Source organism: Akebia trifoliata, chromosome 10 (genome assembly GCF_017979445.1).
Source record: "Akebia trifoliata isolate Shusen 1 chromosome 10, ASM1797944v1, whole genome shotgun sequence".
NCBI lineage: Eukaryota > Viridiplantae > Streptophyta > Magnoliopsida > Ranunculales > Lardizabalaceae > Akebia > Akebia trifoliata.
The window spans coordinates 1,876,564-1,897,752 of record NC_141384.1 but is presented as its reverse complement, the minus strand read 5'-3'; the positions used below and the strand labels follow the sequence as shown (position 1 = coordinate 1,897,752).

General features: G+C 33.7%; 2 protein-coding genes across 2 annotated transcripts; both read left to right on the top strand.

The window, feature by feature from the left end:
* The first annotated feature begins 9,206 nt into the window (after positions 1-9,206).
* Positions 9,207-10,330, top strand: LOC147392672 (RING/U-box superfamily protein). Its single transcript, XM_086456946.1, has 3 exons — positions 9,207-9,542; positions 9,660-9,775; positions 9,939-10,330. The coding sequence occupies exons 1-3, from the start codon at positions 9,378-9,380 to the stop codon at positions 10,240-10,242; spliced, it is 585 nt and encodes a 194-aa protein (XP_086313072.1). The 5' UTR covers positions 9,207-9,377; the 3' UTR covers positions 10,243-10,330.
* A 4,269-nt stretch (positions 10,331-14,599) lies between these two features.
* Positions 14,600-17,472, top strand: LOC147392671 (uncharacterized). The gene is made up of 5 exons (XM_086456871.1): positions 14,600-15,177; positions 15,281-16,105; positions 16,196-16,275; positions 16,372-16,443; positions 17,026-17,472. Exons 1-5 carry the CDS (start codon positions 14,845-14,847, stop codon positions 17,405-17,407), a joined length of 1,692 nt encoding a protein of 563 aa, XP_086312997.1. The 5' UTR covers positions 14,600-14,844; the 3' UTR covers positions 17,408-17,472.
* Positions 17,473-21,189: the final 3,717 nt, after the last annotated feature.

The following is a 21,189-nucleotide window of genomic DNA, read 5'->3' as shown; positions in this document are numbered from 1 at the left end:
TGTTATTACAAAATGAGGATAGTTACAAAAAGAGAAAAGCAAAACCTAAAATACGGAAGGTTGTTGCAGTTCGGGGTGAGGAGACCCGCCAGATGGAACATCCGAGACCTCAAGCAAAACGATCGTGAAAGGAGTATAGTCTTTGTCAACCTCTTCTAGATCGACAACGAAAGCAGGGGCAGGATGGGAGGGAGAAGCCTTTTCAACCAAAGCTTTCTAGGCTTTCTCCAATTTAGCCTTTACCTTTTCAAAGGCTTTCTCCCACCTTGCCTCCAAAGAATCCACCTAAAATTGGATGAGGGCGACATGAGCCGCCAACGCTTTCTCCTTCTCTTCTTCCTTGGTGGCCACAATGTCGGCCAATTGAGCTTAAACCGCGTCCCTTTCTAGCTTCAAAGATGAAGCTTCTTTGTCGACTTCCTTCGTCTGAAGCCTGAAACTCAAAAGCTCGGACTTGTTCACCTCAAGTTTTTCTTTTGCTTTATTGAGTTGGGCACGAAGGCCTTCCCTTTCCTTAAGCAGCTTCAAGTCGGCTGCATCGGCTTTATAACATTCTGTGATGGCATGGTCCTGAGATTAACCTGGTCAATCAGTGTTGGACCCATCAAGAGAAAAGAGAAAGTCATTAAAATCCAAAACAAATATAAAGGAAAGAAAATAAATATTGTAAATTGAAACTCACCACTACCAATGCACGAAAAACGTTATTAAAAAACCTCGAGGGGTTCTCAAAGAAACCCTGACTAGTCATAATCAGGTCTCTCGAAAGGCAAAACGCCTCTATCACCGCTCATGTCACTCAGGCATTAGTGAGCGCGGAATGATTTTCAGTGACTACAAGATCACCTATTTTTAGGGCAACCATCCAAGAAATCCCCGAAATGTCCACCCTCCTTAAACCCAATCCTTTATCAAGGGTCAGAGGTGGAGAAGAAGGACGAGGAGCTGACTTTTCTCCCTCAACAACAGTTGATTCTACAGAAGCAAAACTAAAAGAAGCACATGTTTTTTTTTTGCTTCTTTCTAGAAGGTCCTGAAGGAGCATCAGATGTTAGAGGAGTCGATCTCAACACAAGCATCTCTTGAATCTTTGCCTCAAAAGCATAGTCGATAATTGGAAGACGTTTGGTGCGAAAGATAGCCACATCACTCAAATCATCTACTTCCTTATCCTTGAAGTGTTGAATTGGGCAAAAAGATGACTGAGTGACCTCTTCTTCGTGGATGCCCTCAAGGGCTAAGAACTCGGTTACCTTGTCGTAAAAGGCTCAGTCGGATAGAAGGTTGGTGATAATCACAGAGTTTGGGACCCTCTTGTCTTTGCCTGGGTCTAGAGAAGAAGGTACGTAGTTAAAAATAAAAATGGGAAAAAGAAAGCTATTCATAAAGTACGGCCGGGAAATTTATAGGCCAAATTAAATTCACTGAAACATAGAGGGGGATCTTCCTCCCCAACCGCATGCTCCCAATTGCTAGTAAGATGGATCGAGTATAAAAACCAATTTTTGTCGGAGTTGGGGAGAATGAATAAGGGAGCCTTCTCCCTCCTCTTAGTAAGATAAAAGTACCCCTTTTGACCGGGACACCTCCTCAGAGTAAAATGAGATCAGATATCCAACAATCCAATCTTCTCACCTTCATCTAGTCAAGCGTTGATCTACTCAATAGTATGTATGAGTCGATAGAAATTATTGCTCATCTAGTCAGGCATCCTCCTATAATAATTAAGCACCTCCCGAAGCAACCGACTTAGTGGGACACGAAAGCCAACTTTAAATTGACCCCAGTACACCACAATGGTTCCAATGGGAAAATTATGAGAGGTAAGGGGATCTTCTGTATAAGAGGTCCCAACTTCATCAGGGATATTATAAGAATCCCTGACCGCAGGCATATGAGGGCAAGGGGGTACATAAGATTTCCTCTTAGCCATCATAGAAATAAGAAAAAAAAAACATAAAAATATAATAGGAGAAGACCCAAAAACCCCAAATACTAACATTTGTTTTGAGGAAGGAACCACAATAAGAGTACTGAGGAAGCTATGCACGAACCTCACAGGATGCAAGAAGGCAAAAACAAGTGGAAAAAAACTAGAAACATAGAATCAGAAGGTCTGATAGAGAAGCAAAAGTAAAAGGAAAATAAGAAAGGTCAAGTGGTATTTATAGGCAAAATCCTCAAGATTAAGACTTTAAAATTAACAGTGGAGATCAATTAAAGTCATAGAGTAATGATGGGTCATCATAACTAGGGCTCTTTAAATGAATTGACAAGTACGGATGCACATGCTCTAAGGGTCACTAAAAAGACACATGACATAGAGAAATGAATGTGCCATTATCGAGTTTCGCAAATGGCAAAATCGAGATGACGACTGGAACGATAATTGAGTCATTTGAGTTATGAAAATAAAAAAAAAATGATGCATTAGACACATTTAAAACAATGCCACGTCCCACTAAATGCTCAAAATATTATCTTAGGGCCTCAAATCTACTCCAAGCCCCATGAAGAGGGGATATTGTGGAGGATAATTTTTATGACCCACGAGATCATGCCACATGGCACCGTTTACCGACTCAAGAAGTACTGAACTGTCTGAAGTACTGAATCTAATGATGTAGTATAATATGTCAGACTCGGTACCACAATTCACAATATAAACTGATGATATAAATGATTCCCAAGAGATCAGGGATTCTAGATACAGAAAGATAAGGTTTGACTTGGTATTTGAGGGATCATCCTAAAATAAAGGAGAATCCTCCTAAATCTGAGGAATGAATACAAACACATTTCTTAGTAAGATTCACAAAAGAGATTATATGCAACCAATGAGAGAAACCCTTATAAATAAGAGAGGAACAAGAAATGAAGGTAATTAATCTTTTTCTCTTCTAATTACAAAATTACTACTCATTAGTACAAATTTCTGACCTAAGCGTCGGAGAGTGTTGTTGCAGGCACACCTAGGGGCACAAGAAAAGGAGATCACAAGGCATTGTCACTGATCTCAAGGTAATGCAAGTTTTTTGCTTGTGCAGATGCAATATTTGAAAGAATAATGATTTTTGGACACCTCCCTCTGACATATGCTCCCATACGCCCTAACATGACATGTGCTAGAACCATAGATATTTGAAAGATGACTGGTTTTGAGAGGAAAACCTATGTTTTCTACTAGAGGTTGAAGATGAAGGCATTTGAGTCTTTTTCCCTTAATCTGTGTAGAAGCCTAAGGTCAAAGAATACATATCATCAATTCTAAAAGAGTTGACAAACTCTTTTGACGTGGCATGTGCATGAACGATAACTTTTTTCATCGGGATACACATCCCTATAAATATATGCAGTTGTATCCTAAGGACAAAAATCTATGGTTCATACACATGCCACATAAAGAGAGTTTGTCACAAGGGGGGAGTCAGAAATCATTAGTCATTTCAAAACATAGGGTATCTCTAATATCGAGAAAAACATACGAAAATATCTAAAGAGAAATTTACTCGACATACCTAACTATTACATTTCATTACAAAAACTCCCTTGGAGTTCTGATAACTGTAAGGGAACTTAACTTTATGAAGTTTGTTACCCATCAAACCTTATTTTATCAAATTTGTTACCAAGTAAACCTTGAAGTGGGGAATCCATATCATAAAATTCAAATTAATAAGGTTAATTTGTTACTTAACATACTTTGTTGTGGATTCTATCCGAATCAAATCATGGCATCCAAAAACATAATTTGATGCAATAGGGTTATAAATAAAAAAAAATTCTAAGAAATTTGAAAAAAGAGAGTTAATTTTCACTATTGAATTTTTGTTTTAAATCAGGAGTTTGATAGCCATCCATTTTCAACACCTTCAATCAAGTTGAAAAATATTATTTTTTAATTTTATTTATGTTGAATCTAAATTTTCTATGAAATCTAGAAGGTAGTGATGTTGGATTGATAATTTCATAAGCCATATGGGCCAAACTTCATAAAGTAGTCATGATAGCCTTACTCACAAAATAAGGTTTGTTCACATAACAAACTTTATAAAGTAGGGGAGTTTTTGTAATAAAATTATAAAAGATAGGTCTGTCCAGTAAATCTCTCGTATCTAAATCAGCCAAAAAAAGAATCTACACGGGATGGGATTGATGTAACTGAAACGGTTGGTATTCTTTGTATCCTAGTAATAAGGAAAGAAATGTTGAAAAGTTGACAAAGCGACGTGTCCCGAGTCAAAAAGCAATTCAAAAGGCTATATCTTAAATCTTATCTCATCAAGTTTAAAAACTTATTCTTATCTCAACAAGTTTGAAAACTTTACACGGATAATGCCTCGATTCTAATACCGAAAGTTGTTTAGCTTAACTTTGTTTTCTTTATTTATATTTTTGTCACCATTAGTAAAAGAAATCACCTCTTCACATTTTAGTTGATATTTGAGATACCCATGTTTTTAAATTTATGAAATAAGAACTTTGAATTGTAAGTATCTTAGTATTTTTTTTTTTAACGAGTTGATCCCGTGATAGCTGGTCAGGTTAGTTTGATCCATCGGGCTTTGCCCGACCCAAACAACCAATCTCATTTTATAGGACCAATGCTCGAACTACACACACCATCTTGCCTGGTCAAGTGAAGTCAGATAAGCAACCATCATTTACCATCTCAACTAATCCCTGGTGGGTCTTAAATGATATTTTGACGTACAACACACATTTTTATTTTATTTCTTAAAGAAACATAATCTAAAATATAACATTTTCACACACACACGCGCGTGCGCGCGCGCGCACACACACACACACACACACATATATATATATATATAGGGTCAGGTTCAAGGGCCATATGAGAAAACATATAAGAAAACTTTCGACGGTAAATAAAATTTTAAAATATGGGTTAGAAATTTTGGATTGAACTGATTTTTTGTGAGGATGATCTCTATGATGGGAAGATCATCCAAAAAAAAAAAATCAGCCCAATCTGAAACTTCTAACACCATTAAAAGTGATTTAGAATGTGGACCGTCGATTTTTTACCAATTTTTATCACTAATTTGTAAATCACTTTTGATGGATTTATAAATTTCGGATTGAGCTGATTTTTTGTGAGGATGATCTTCTCATCATAGTGACCATCCTTGCAAAAAATCAGCTCAATCCAAAACCTCTAACCCTTATTTTGAAAAACGAAAGTTTTCTTATATGTTTTCTCATATGGCCCTTGAACCTGACCCATATATATATATATATATATATATAGATGAGGGTAGGTCATGGGACATGTGTAAAAACAATGATTTTTCAAAATATGGGTTAGAGGTTTTGGATTGAACTAATTTTTGATGAGAATGATCTTTTCATCAAAAGTGATTTACAAATTATTAATAAAAAATTGACGATCTACATTCTAAATCACTTTTGACGGGGTTAGAAGTTTTAAATTGGACTGATTTTTTTCAAGATGATCTTCTCATTATAGAGATCATCCTCACAAAAAATCAGCTCAATACAAAACCTCTAATCCATATTTTGAAAAACCATTGTTTTTACACATGTCCCATGATTCGTCCCCTATATCTATATATAATATATATATATATATATGGGTGGCGTTCGGCAACCAACGTTAAGGAGCCAAGACGTTTGTCATAGTGCCTTAAAATTTTTGGATTGAGTTTGATTTTTTATGAAGATGATCTTTAGGTGAGGAGATCACCCTCACTAAAAATTAGCCGAATCTAAAATTTTTAAATCCATCAAAAGTGGTTTACAAATTTTCAATAAAAAATTGACGGTTCACAATTTTAAATCATTTTTGATGGACTTAGAAGTTTTAGATTCGGTTGATAATTGATTTTAAGCCACATAGGACAAACGTGTTGGCTCTCTAACTGCCAAACCTAACCCTATATATATATATGGGAAATGTTCAGCAACAAACATTTTGACAAACATTTTGGCAAAACTTGGGTTAGAGGTTTTGGAATGGTCTGATTTTTGGTGAGGATGATCTCTACGGTGAGGAGATCATCCTCACCAAAAATCAGCCCATTCCAAAACTTCTAACCCCATCAAAAATGGTTTACAAAAAATGGATGGTCTACGATTTTTCAACTTATAAACTGGGACTAGAAGTTTTGGAATGGGCTGATTTTTGGTGAGAATGATCTCCTCACCGTAGAGATCATCCTCACCAAAAATCAGCTCATTCCAAAACCTCTAACCCATGTTTTGAAAAATGTTTTGCCAAAATGTTTGTCAAAATGTTTGTTGCTGAACGGGACCCTATATATATATAATAGTATTATTACCTTTAATTCCTTTAATAAATATAATCGTTAAGAAACTAATATATAATAAGTCAGTTGGGGGTCACAAGAAAACTTTAAAAAAATATATATATATATTCAAATTACCCAATCTCATTGATATATGAGGTACTCATTTTTTAAAATAATAAGTAATGTTTTTCTAAAGTATATTTCAAATTAATGTTGGATTTTTAATTTTTCTAAGTCGTACTTCAATTAAGAGTGTCAATGGATGCCCAATGTACTCGGTTTGAGTAGATCATTATAGGGGTCCAGTTCTAAGTAGTCATCTTAGAGACTTTATACAAGTCTACTAATAAATTTATTTAACATTTATAGTCCTATTAGTAATCTAATTAAATAAACCCAGAAATGTCTTGGAGTAAATATATTTTAACTAAAACAAAAACTAAAGAGAATATAAAGTCTTTATTTGTTGAACCTCCACTCATTTTTCATATTTTTAATCAATTTCAACAATAAATAAAATAAATGCTCCATACTACAATTTTTTAAGTTTTTTATTTTCAAAAGTCTGATTTGCCGTCAGTTTAGATTCGCTCTAATCTCTTGATATTCGCATAAGTGTTTGTTTGTTTTCCAAAGAAAATAGTTTCTTAAAAAAAAAGTAATAATAAATGTTTCTTAAACAAAAACTTATCCTTTAATAATGCTCTTGCTTTTCCTTTGGTGTTCACGGTTATTTGTGGGCTCACTGGGCTGGGCTTGATCCGGTCCAGTTTTGATTGGGTTGGGAGTGTACTTTGCCTGTTTAAGTATAGGCTCTAATTATGTGCAAGTAGACTGGGCTTGGGCCTAGACATTTTTATTGGCCCACCCTTATTCCTAGACTGGTTTTCGATTTGCCTTGCGACAATAAGATGGATTTATTTGGTGATTGGTAGGCGATGGATGGTTGATGTGCTTTGGCAAAAATAATTTTTTGCAATTATTCTAATTTTTTAAAATAATAATATTTATAGATGAAAAAAGTTGACTCTGTATATTAATCGTATTGTCATCATCATGAAAGTTTTATCTCAAAGATTTGAGGTCGGTTAAACAAATCATGTTCCTCCAATCAATTTGTCATATAGTTGAAAAAGAAGCTTAGGTGTTTGTTTATTGGCAAAGAGACCTATAATACACTTCTTGAAGATATTCGATGACTCTGATAAAAATATAATAGATAGGGCAACCCTATCAAAAGTGGTCGAGTTCAACAACAATATTTTTAGTTGTGTGGTAATAATAACAAGGGAAAATTATTTAAAGGGCGGCCTTGGTAGAGGGATTATTTTCTAAATAGTTTCTAAGTTTTGGACGGTATTTTAATAGTTCATTTAGTAAACTTTTCTTTTCTTAATAGTCTCTGAAGCTCATCTCATGTTATAATATTTTTTAAATACTCAAACTACCATTTTATCATCTTCTTCACATAGTTAGGTTTTCCAAAGGTGATTGCAATCATTTTTAATGTTTTTTTTTTTTCGGTCGAGAATGAGAATAGAGAATGATATACTCTTAATTTTGAATAGTTACATGTATTTTTTGATTTATTTCAACAATTTATTTAAAAAATAAAGAACAACGTTCAGATTCTAATTTTTTTTTAATGATTATGTCATAACTTTTGATTTGAATGTCTATTTTGCAACTATGATATATGTATTTTGAGTATTTCAAGGAAATTTACCCGATATCAAAGTCGAAAAAAATGAATAAACAAAAAATCGAAAAAGATCTATATCACATTTGCAATGTCAAGTTTACCAATTTTTATTGTTGAGTTCGACGATTTTTTATGAAAATATTGTTGAACTCGACGATAGTTAAACATGACTTAAAAGTGTTGAGTTCAACAATAATATAACTTATATGTGTCATTGAGTTCGATAATATTAATATTTTAAGTTCGACGATAATTATTGATATTATTCAATCAGACAAAGCAACAAGTGATGAAATCAAAGATAAAGCATCAAACAAAGGAACAAGAGATGAAACCAAAGATATATAAAGCACATAAACTATAAGACGAGTAAGCCTCTCTAGACAATACAAATGCACGACGTGCCCAAGTCGAAGGTTTGCTTAAGATGCGCCAGATTCCACCAAGAATCAATTTGATAGGTTATCAAATTGGATCATTATTGGTACCAAAATCCTTGATCTAGATCCAAAGTTATCAGAACAAAATGGATCATTTTTTGGGTCTGATCCAATCCATTGACAACTTTAAATAATAGTTTTCAAAAAAAACAAAATCTTTATGAAATAAGCATAACTGATTCAAAAGAGAACAAGGTCTGATTGCTTAGGTGTCTGGATCATGCAACTATGTGGGGTTTGTCTGATTTGCCATTGGAAGGTTGTGAGGAGAGGAAGGTGAAGAGAAGCTTCACAATGCTACTTTTAACCCCATTTTTTTCATTAATAAAATTGATTGAAGTACTATGTAGCAAAATCAACAATAATAAAGTTGAAAAAAGAAAAGAAAAAAAGAAGAATTGAACTTGAAAAAGATACCACTCAAGCTACCTTTCCAACCTATAATGGTGATGGCCCACTTTTGCCTGCCAGAATCTCACATGGGTTCTTAATTATTATTAATGTTTTTAAATTTTCTGAGTCGACTCGATTGGATTTCAATTCATTGGACATTGGAGTTGAGTTGAGTTTTCGAATTTTAAATTCATTTTCGGCCAAGTTTCTAATCTAAATTGAAAAAAAAAAAAATTCATTTATGAGTATGTATACCAACTCACTTTGAAATTTCATCTAGTGGAATCGACTCAGCTGAGTTTCGAGGTGATTCGGTTGGGTTTTAAAACTAATTTAATTTTCTATGGGTTGGATCTGTTTGGTAGGATTTTCTTTCCTAGGGGAATATCTTCTTTGTATGTGGGTATTATTATATGATGTTCCATCTTTCTTCCTCACTTGTTCAAGGCAAAGCTTGAAGGAAGGAGAGAATCCTGAATTAGAGATGAAAATTTTCTAACTTATTTGTTTGTAATTATTTGTCTTCTTTTATACTTTTAAGCTACATCAATGGCTGGTATGCTCCCTGGGGTGGAATGCGCCCGGAGGCGGCGATTCCATCAAGGAGGATGGATCGAAGCACAAAACCTAGTCGGGCATGGTGGCACGAGGCACTCGTCTTTTTGCCTTTACACAAGCAACAATGAAATCCATCTCAATTCAAGCTCGTCTCTGGTACCCCATATGTATATATTTTCTTTAATTTTGATTTTATTTCACTTATTACTTTAGTTTCTTCTATTGAAGTTGATCTTTTGAAGTCTTGTATAATTGAATAACAAACAAAACAAGCCAAGAAAGGCGTCGAACCAGAGCTTACAGGTTGATAAACTTGAAGGGGCAGCTAAAGAAGCCAAGGATAGATTAGATGAAAGGTTGAGAACCCAAAAAAAATCAGAGCCAAGGAGGTATTATGGTGGGGGTGTGTTTTATTTTTTATTTTTTATGTTGGTGGTGCACGTTAGTAAAATCAATATGGGTATGTGCTAAAATGCGCCAAAATGCATTTGAGCTGTATATGAAGCTATAACCATCTGTTTTTCACTTTGGTTGTGTTTGTCTTCAAAGCAGGAATAGTAACAAAGGGAGTATGAAGTGTGAAGATGGTGGGGTGGCTTTTTGTTCTACGATCCTCCTCCGTCTTCAGACAGAGGTGTTTGGATTGAAGAGGAACAACTCGAAGAGATTTAGTTGGGTGAAGCTTAGATGGAGGGCGTCCGAGCAAGATGAGTGTGCTGTGTGCTTAGATAGGTTCAAGGCAGGTGAAACTCTAGTTAACCTTCCATGTGCACATAGGTTCCATTCGAGGTGCTTGGTGCCATGGCTTGAGAGCAGTTCTCATTGTCCTTGTTGTCGAACCCAAATATTATCTTAAGTATTTTGGAATACAAGAGATCTTAATAACCTTCATGTCAGTGTTCTGAGGCATCTTGCTAGTTTATGAATGTTCATGTTTATGTATCCATCTTTGATAATTCTACCCATAGTAACTTAGTTTGGGTTCAACAATTATTCTACCGGGATCAATTCAATTTAATTCGGATAAATCCAAAAAAAGGAAAAAAAAAAATATGAAGAAGAAAGAAATCAAGGATTATACAAATGATTTATGTTTAGGGGTTGGCTGAAATGGCAAAATTGATTGGGATTGCTCCTTAGGTCATGACATTGAATCTACATGTGCCCCTTCACAAAAAAGGTGACTATTTAACTTGTTATACACATGTCATTAAAGCAAAAAAATACAAATGATATTTTTGAAATTCTTTTCAAAAACCCATTAAATTCACAATCTCCTTAAAACGTATGGTGTTCTTGAGATTTGAATGTTGGAGAAGATAGAATCTTGAGGTGAGGTGGGGTGAGCACTAATGGGTAAATCATTGTTATACGCTAATAATATAATATCAGTTGACAAGACTAGAGAGTCGTTCGCAGAATATTAGAATTATGAAGCAATGTGGTGGAGTCTCAGGGCTTTCAAACAAGTAGAATCAAGATTAAATATGTGGATGTAATTAAATTCAGTAGTGATGCCCAGAAAGAAGAAAAGGAATGTCATGTAAAATTTGGTGGTCTAGAAATACTTTGAAGAAATCACTTTTATTATTTTAAATGTATGTGATAGATGGTAAGAGGGGAGGTACACTTCTAATACGATAAGTGATAGATGCATACCAACCAAATTTAAAAATATATATATTTGACAAAAATAAAATCAATTATATTATAGAGTTGGAAGTTGGGTAATCAAGAATCAATGAATTAAAATGGTAATAAATTTACAAAAATCATAATAGAGATGATGATGTTAAGATAGATGACTGGAAAGACTAGTAAAGATAAAATTAGAAATAAATGCATCCAAGAAAATAGAGCAACTCGATTGAGATGGTGTGATCATGTTCATGTGAGAGAGAAGTACCCATTCCACTTACCTTATTATTTCATTGATAAATGGAAAAATTACTAAAAGATGATTAAATATTTTAATATTTACAAAAAAGAATCTACTTTAAATATTTTTTATTTATACCAAAAACGAATTTAATTGTTGGATAGTCTAGCGTTTTAGTAACTCGCTAGATTGTCCATCGACTTAATTTGTTTTAAGTAATTTTTGAAAAAATAGATTCTTTTTGTAAATATTAAAATATTTAACCCTTATTTATTTATTTATTTATTTATTTATTATTTATAATTTTCCCCAAATAAATTCATTGAGAACCAAACAACAGAGGAATTTGTGATCCAGATGGCATTTGGATTTTGAAATAATGCACCATCTAGTCTAGAAGTGGCCCAACACAAGTTAGATATTTACATATAAGGAATAATGATGTAAACATGGTACTATTGTTCTTTTAATAATACCAATTTCTTGGCACACCAGTCAATCAATGGGCTCCATGGAAGAAACCACTTTGGTAACAATCTTAATCTTCCTTCCTTTAAAAAAAATGATCCAATCAGGAATTTTATACATGGGGCCCACTGATATACGATCATAGCACAACTGTACCTGACTTAATGTTGTTTAATCTTTGAAATATTTTATTTTAGGGAATAAGAGTGAAACTTAGACTTGCTACACATCCCTAGGCATTAATCTAGACCGTTCATCAATGGGAACGTAACTCAAAATTCATTTTGATGGATTGACTATAACCATCATATTAATCAAAATTAGTGCCAGATGATCCGCTTAGTAAAAAGTCTACGATAGTGCAGTTAGATACAAGTCACAATTATCATTAAAATTTTCTCATATCCCTAGGCATTAATCTAAACCGTTGATCAATGGGAACGTAACTCAAAATTCATTTTGATGGATTGACTATAACCATCAAATTAATCAAAGAGTCGTGATAATCTAACACCCCCCTCTGACATACACTCTCATCATAGAATTGTAGATCATTTGCCTCGGGATACAGAAGAAAAAAATTTACGATTCTACATATCCCGAGGTAAATAATCTTTGATTCTGTAGTGGGGTGTCAGAAAAGAATTATTCTTAATCAAAATTAGTGACGGATGATTCGCTAAGTGAAAAGTCTACGTCAATGCGATTATTTAGTGTGGTTGGATACAAGTCACAATTATCATTAAAAATTGCTTATCCCTAACAATGCCTTATCTCAATTAGTGGGTTCTAATGTATCTTCAAAAAGCATCCTATGTGTTTTTGAATTATTGGGGAAAAGTCCCAATCATTCTTTTTCCTCTCTTTTCTATTTTTTATTTTCTTTTTGTGTTTTAGGTATTGGTGCCCCCCTACCATTTATATAGAAACTAGATGCCTTATGAGAAGTTACTATCCATTTCGCTTGTGAGGTCACTTATTCGAATCAAAATTGATACGATTTTCGGCTATTATATTTATAGAAAGTTATTATTATTGCGTGGATAAAAGCATTCCAATTATAAGAACCAATACATTGATATTTTTATCAATCTGAGATCACTTGTAACAATATCATAATAAAAAAAATTACAACTGTCGATTAATCTGATCATATACCTGATTTCAATTCCTTTAGAATTAATAACTTTGGGTATATATATGTACCAGAGTTCACCAGTGCTTAGGGCACAGGCATCCTCTCTTGGATTAAGAGGCTAAAAACGTAAAAATAAAATTACAGAAGGTAATGGCAATGTTATAAAACCATGAACATATCTTGAAATAGATATAAAATTAGTGGGTTTGAGTTAAGACTAATTGAGTTTGAGGTATTATTGAAATATTTTAAGGTTTAAGAGGTAAAAGATAAAATACAATAAAATTATAAGGGTAAAACGTAATAAAAATCAAGTGGATCTTACGAAACTATAGCTTGATGGGACATAGGAGGATTAAGGGCATAACAGTAAAAAAAAAATTGGAATGTATTATTAAAGAATTTTGAGATTAAAAGGGTAAAAGATGAAAAAAATAATACAATGAACTAATTAAGGGATAAACGATAAAATATAATAAAGTTATAATAGTGAAATGTAAAAGAAATAAAATAAATCTTACAGAACTATAGTTTGATGGAATGGTTAAATACGTAACAGTGAAAAAAAAATAAAGTTGGAATGATATTATTAGATAATTTTGAGATTAAAAAGGTAAAAGATGAAAATAATAAAATAGATTAAAAATGAGTAAAAGATGAAATATAAAACAATTAGAGGACTGAAAAAAAGTTAAGGGATAAAGAGAAAAGACAGTAAAATTAGTTAAAGTGGATCCCACATAAATGTTTGTGCCATATAATTGTTTCAACTTAGTTGTGTTTAATTATATAGTTAGGGCTGGGTTCCGAACAAACTTCTAGACAAAGAATTGATGTGATGGCCAAGACCACCCTCCTCGAATCCCTTCTTAGAGTCCACCCTTTGGGTTTTATCCCAAAAATTACTTGATGATTGTAGAGGGTGGGGATTGCGTGTCCCGATGATTATTCAAATTTCTCTAAGAGGTCTGAATACATTGATTAAAAAAAAAATGTATTTTTGAAACATCTCCCTATAAAATTGGTGATATTAGGTGTACCCACATGCAAAATGTAAGATTAGGCTTATCCCCTTGACCGTAAGTTAACGTAATGTTTTCTTGATGATTTAACGGTGAAATTTAAAAAAAAAAATTTCCAAAATGTTATTTAAATATTTAAAATACAAAATCAAAATTTCACTATTAAATCATCAAGAAAAAATAAAGTTGACTTACGATCAAGGGGGGTAGACCTAATTTTGTATTTTTGCAAGGGGGTAAACCTAATATCACCAATTTTACACCGGGGTGTTTCTAAAATGCCCAATAAAAAAATTGAAGATTAATTCTATTATTCATCAAAATTTCACTGTTAAATCATTAACAAAAAACAATGTTGACTTACAGTCAAGGGGGTAAACCTAACTTTGTATTTTGCAAGGGGGTAAACCTAATATCACCAATTTTACACCAATTGAAGATTAATTCAATTATTCATCATGGGTCTCATGGTAGGTATGTAAGTGATTCCTAATTCCATGATGAAAAAATTCCTTAATCCAACGGTTGTCATCAACTGAAGTCCCTTGTGGTGTGTGGGCCCGTTAATAGAGATGAAAAACTAGGGCACGTGTAAGAAAAAGGCATATGGAGTTAGCTGACATTACCCACCTATCAGTCTCCCAAGTTCTCTGTTTATGTGTTAGATGGCTATTTCGTAATTGAGAACAATGTGAGGGGCATATTATATAGAAGAGAACAATCCCAACGGGAAAGACTACAACGGCTAGTTCAAGTTACCGTTGCCAGTATGATTCAAAATCCCAAATCGGTTCCCTTCTCTAAAACAAAAAGGCCTTATTTTTTCAAGAAGAAATTTCAAAAACCCAAAACCAAAAGAAAAAAAAAAAACTGAAAATCCACAAAGCTTTTCCTCTGATCACAACCTCACAAAGCTCTCTAATCGATCCATTAGTTGCAGAAGATCTGAAAATGGTGTACAGTTACACCCCAACTTACTATTCATCCCTCCATGACACAATCACCTCTCTCTGCAAAACCATCATCCCCTTCTCCTCTCTCAAGAAGAGACGCTTACCCGCTCTTGCGGCCGATCGAAAGCTTTCCAAGCAACAGTCAGAGAATCTAAAATGGCAACAAGAATCTTTCCACAGGATTCTCAATTTGATGGGTCTTCATAAAGAAGGAATCTTACCAGAAACCGAGGTTTCAGCCTTTCGGACTCATCTTCTCGACACCCTTATTGCTTCGCCTTCTGATCAAGAACAACCCACAATCCTCAGAGACAAATTGCTTTTCTTGCAGGTAAATAATACTATAAATGAAAATGAGTATCTGGGTTTTTGATTTAGTTTTTATTTTCGAAATGGATCGATTTTTACCCTTTATTGGGATTTTCTTTGTTTAGGAGCTGTTTTACGCCAATTGTATTTCTACCGACGAGTATCATTCTTCGAAGAGGCCTCTATTACAGAGACTAGCTGTTCAAGGAGCTGAAATTGAGGCTAGAGATGTAATTGTAGCAGAGAAGCCAACAGAGAATTCCGAAGAAGAAGTGTGGTCAGTTATTAATTTTAAAGATGAAGAATGCTTAATGGATAAAGAAAGCTTGAATTCGAATAACAAATCGAAGCATAGGTCCCCAATGAAACGGATTAAAGGTGCGGCATCCATGATTAGCTTCGTCACGCCTTATAAATCTGGAAAAAACAAGGTGAAAAGGGGGATAATGGATCCCATTGTGGATCCATTAGGACCTCATGATCCAAATTTCACCCCTAAAGCTTCAACAGAGAACCAATGTAGATCTTTTAAAGAAAACCCATTTTGGGAATTTCCGTCGAAAGAGAAAGAAAGTGAGACCCAATCAATACTTATGTCCAAAAGCTCACCCCCGGAGTCAATCAATGAGGAGAGGGGAAGCACGGATAAAGTGAAGAAAAAGGCGTTTCGTACTTTGTTTCAAAGAGAGGGAAATGGGGGTGATCATGAAGAAAAATCGGCAAAATCAGGGAAGAAACAATGGGGTTTTGATGGGTTCAAGAAATGGAAGAGAAGTAATTGGGAGGACGAATCGACAGCACCTCTGCCCCTCGGAGAACGATCGGATGACCAAATTTCTTCAAACCCTTGTCACCTTGTTTCAAGTCCAATTGGTGAGGGCCCTGATACAAAATTGATTAAGAAGACGATACATTCAGATGGATCTGCATCGGATTTCTTCATCGACAAGGTTAGGAATCACTGAATTTCTTTTAAAAAAATTATTTATTTATGTACCAATTGAACTTGATTTTAAGATTTCAACATCTCTGTTATGAAGGTTTTGGGAGAGAACATAAAGAAAGAGCTGTCGCGAATCCAAACAGAACTCAGTGCCACAAATCCAAACCTTCGCTTCTCGTAACTATAAAATACAAACTCACATTTTTTTTTTTAATTCTGTTTGTTTTTCTTTATTTTATCTCTAGTTTGTGTTAATTTCTTGTTCTTTATCAGGAATGATCAGATTGAAGCGATTTCGACCAGACTTCCAGTTGATAAAGCCGATCTTAAACAGTTCTTCCCCAAGTAAGTAATATCTCTATTAATATAAGTTCATTTGCTTTGTTCAAATTACTTCAAGGAAGAATCCATCAATCTTGAATCACAATTATTAGGATTTTTTCCATGATTTCTAGTTTTCCAAGATTTTGGGTCTTAGATTTTCCTACCCAAGTTGACTCTATATCAACAAAGAACTAAAATTGATCCTAAATTATGGGAAAAAAGAGAGCTTCTATTAGCACCCCAACTTTTACTTATTACACCCCAATTACAAATAAGAAAGTGAATAGAATCTCTCATTACTTGTTTTTTTTGTTGCTAGATTGCTATTTTTTTGGGTTTAAGATTTCATATATAAGCCTAATTATCATAATTGTAAACAACTACTGAAATTGTTTTAATGAGTGTTATAATGTTTTGTAATGTTGAGATTATAATTTGAGCCAATCCTTTCTAATGTTTGAATAGTGTGTTTTTAATCTTTAATTAGGGTGTGATAAATAATTTAAGAAATAGAGAGGTGTAATAAGTAAAAGTTGGGGTTCCAATAACAGTTCTAAAAATAGAAACCCTCTGATTTGTGTGGTTTGTTTTTCATTTTTGAAGGTCATGGTGCGATAGGTATGGCGACATTGTACTAGATGTGGTGAGGAAGGAATTCAAGGATCACGTCGGTGAGATGGAGAACATAAAAAATGCCACTAAGGAGAAACGACAAGGCAACTCAGCACAATGGGTGACATTCGATGACAACAATGAGAATGCTCATCCAAATCTCTTTGTTCATCATGAACGACAATCTTCGTTCATGGACAATCATGGTAGTAATGGTAGCAGTAGTGCAACTAAATACTTTGCAAACAACAATCCCTTCTTCGATGGTTATAGTGAGAATGATGGAGACAAGAAGCTGAGATCTGAATCAGCTTTCTTCCAAAGCCAAAATCCATTTTGGAGTCCGAGGAATAGTGCATCTATGATGGGTTAGATGAAGCTATGTACTATTGTTACTTGTAGACTTTTTAAGTAAATCTTTTGAGAGCTATATTAGTATTTGATGTTTTGAATTGATCGAATTTTTTTTTAATAAATCCAATCCCTAGTCATTGTTAAAAACATTCCTTATAGAATCAAAAGATTGAAGGTGGTTTAGGACTTTTTCGGTGAGATTTTTTTTTTCTTTTTTCTTTTTTGGGGATAAATTATCAAATAATTATTGAATTTTTCAAAAATACCGAAAGTATGTGTGTTGACACAACTACCACATAATGTTGATAAAATGTTATCAAATTGTCAATATTACGTGATAACTTTGTCAACATATTAGCAACATTGGGAATTTACCTTTTTTTTTTAAAATGAAGCCAAGCTATTTGGGCCTCTTAGTTAGTCTATTTGGAGTGAGAGAAACGTATAGAAAAGAAGAGAAATGGGGAAGAAAAAAGATAATAGAAAAAACAACTTTCTCTTTGGATCTCTCTGATATGGGGGAGAAAAAAATTGAACAATTTTCGCTCCTACTTTCTCTCCATTAACTTTCTCTTCTCTCCTCACTTAACTTCCCAAACAAGAGAAATGGAGAGAAAATATAACTTCTCAGGGGTATAATATCACAAAAATTACTTGGTGCATGTGCCCAATGATTAGTCAGGGTGGTCTTTATTTGGATTGAGAGAAATGGAAGTGAGAGAAACGTATAGAAAAGAAGAGAAATGGGGAAGAAAAAAGATAATAGAAAAAACAACTTTCTCTTTGGATCTCTCTGATATGGGGGAGAAAAAAATTGAACAATTCTCGCTCCTACTTTCTCTCCATTAACTTTCTCTTCTCTCCTCACTTAACTTCCCAAACAAGAGAAATGGAGAGAAAACCGATACCTTTTCTCTTCTCTTCTCTCCATTTCTCTCAATCCAAATAAAGACCAGTAATTTTTGCGATATTATACCCCTGAGAAGTTATATTTTCTCACTTTCTTTTCGAATTTGTCTAATTTTGGGGAGAAAAAAATTGACAATTTTCTCTCTTACTTTCTCTCCATTAACTTTCTCTTCTCTCCTCCCTTAACTTCTCAAACAAGAGAATTGGAGAGAAAATTGATTCCTTTCTCTTATCCTCTCTCAATCCAAAGAGAACGCACCTAGACTAATCCTTAGGCACACACACCAGGTAATTTTTGGGATATTATACACCTGACCCATTAAGGTGAGATTTGAACTCAAGACCATGCTTTGTGAGAAGTGGTATTGGCCATCTCACCAACCCTTTGGGTTACAATGAAATCATCTTATTTATCGGAATAATAGCCAATAAAAAATAGTTTTCTTAAATTGTTAAGGTTGTCAATAGATACTATAAATGCACCTTGATATTAATTTGGTAACCTTTTAAAAAAGGGTTAGGCATGGAAAATTACTTGTGATGAAAAACACATGATCCCTATTATGTAAATGTCTTGTATTTTGTTGTGCTACGTGTAGATACCCCAATTTGCACAAAAGTTTCAATTTTTAAAATCTCGAGTTGATTTCAATTAAGAGCTTAATAATTGCCACTTGGCACATTTGTTCATGTATACAAGCAAACATGGATCATTTCATATTATTGTGCATGCCCAAACCTTATCCCCCTAATCCATATCCAATTTCATGCCTACATCTTTAATCCATTGATCCAAATCCATAAATCGACCCAAGTTCATACCCGTTCCCTAATCCAAATCCATTCAATATTATCCAATCCATTATCTATTTCTTGACTCAATATCAAATCCACATTTAAGCTTAGTCCAAATACCCAAACTTAAACTATCCTAAGCCCATAACCCAAGCCTAGAACCAAAATCCAATTCTAAGATCATACAAGCCCATTGTCTTACACATCCCCCTAGAAGAGACACATATTAGTCTCTCATAAGTCCCAACACCCAATGTTCCATCCTAATTGGAGAGTCAACTCTCTTAAAAAATCTCAAGAATACCCTCCTCAAAAAGTATGGTCAAATCAAAAAGGTATTTTGGTATTTGGTAAAAATTCCTAAAGTTTGGAGAACTTCCAATCCTACCCTTAAAAGGTGAGAATCTTCAAGTACATACATGAAGCTCTCCTATTAATCTATTTTAAAAATATACATTCATCATGACTTTATGAGTTATTTACAAATAAACCAAGGTCTACTTTATCAATAAAAAAAAAACAAAGGTTTACTTTTTACCTATTACTTCACCTTTACACATGTCATTTCCCTACTCACCCTCCCAAAAATATTTTTATTCTCTCACCTATATTTACCAAATAATCAAAGATAAAAAAAAATACTTTTAGGATTTCTTCTCACAAATTTTACTTTTACCCTTATAAAAATGAAAAATCTAAAAAGAAACAACCAAAGCCTCATGTCATTTTTTTTTTATTTTTAGAGTTAGACCACTTTACCCCCAAAAGTTTGTCAAAAACTCTATAAATAGTTACATTTCCTATGAGCAATTTATGTTTTCAAACTCCCACCTGTCAACCTAAAACTCTACCAAAATCTCTATTCTAACTCTTTAACCCTTTTTCAATTCAAATCTCAACTCAAGAGTTTATATCCATCTCCCAACTCTCGACTAACAACCTTTATCTTTGCTAATCATCTTCCCCAACTAAAACTCTCAACCTTCAAGTTGCTTCTTTCAAAACTCAACATCATTCAAGAACATCAAGAGACAATGTGGGTGTAGATTAGGTTTTTATTTTCAAGCACTTGTATCTTCTACTCCTAACTTTCTATTTATTTTTATGTTCTAAAAATCATTTAAGATGTAATGTACACCCTCTCCCACTTCCAATAAGTTGGACTTTGATTCGGCCGAAATGGTGGGAGTTAAAGCATTCTTTCCCTTATAATATATCTCATGCATCCTATTGTACACTATGCACTCACTCACATATGCTTGCCAATGATGAATAAATATGTCACCTTCTTGTTGAGGTTGAATCACTAAGTTTCTAGTTTTACATACATGCATTAAGGTTATAATATTAAGAGAACTCCATCATGAAATCTTTCTAAAAAGTCCAAACCAACATTCTTATCCATAAAAATAACGTAGGGTATATGGGTCATCATTTTTCATAGAATGTCCTCAATGTCTCACATTGACATTAAAATTCATTTTTAACGAAACATTTTTACTTATTACACACATCACCTCTAAACATGCATTTTTTTATTTTCTTAAGTTTTTCAAAAGATTGATCAAGTTTTAAAGTAATCTTGGTGGAGAGGATGGGGTGCCTAACACCTCCTTCATTCTTTAATTGGACCTCCCTACTTAGATCTTAAGTAGACCGTATCCTTATCCATATATAAGAGTCACTACAATGATATAAAAAAATTCAAAATCATTTCGGGTGCCCATTCACACCCATTTCTAAAAAAGAATGATGGTAACTCCAAATAATATAGCATTGGGATTCTATAATGAATATCTCATCTTTATATACGCAAAATTGCAAAGGTGAAGGGGCAACGCCAGCGCCCAAATATTTTAAAGGGTACAAAAAAGACAATCGTGTAATATTTTCTTAAGGATTTTTTCTATTTTTGAGGATTTCTATTTTAGGGAGTTTTACATATTTTGGTAACTCTCGATTATATAAATAGAGGTCTTTAGGACTGTAAAACTGATGAGAAAATAGTGATTGATTGTTCTTGTTTGGTTTCGTGAACGTAGGCACACACTGTCGAACCACATAAAGTCTTGTGTTTTGTGCGATTGTGTTATCTTT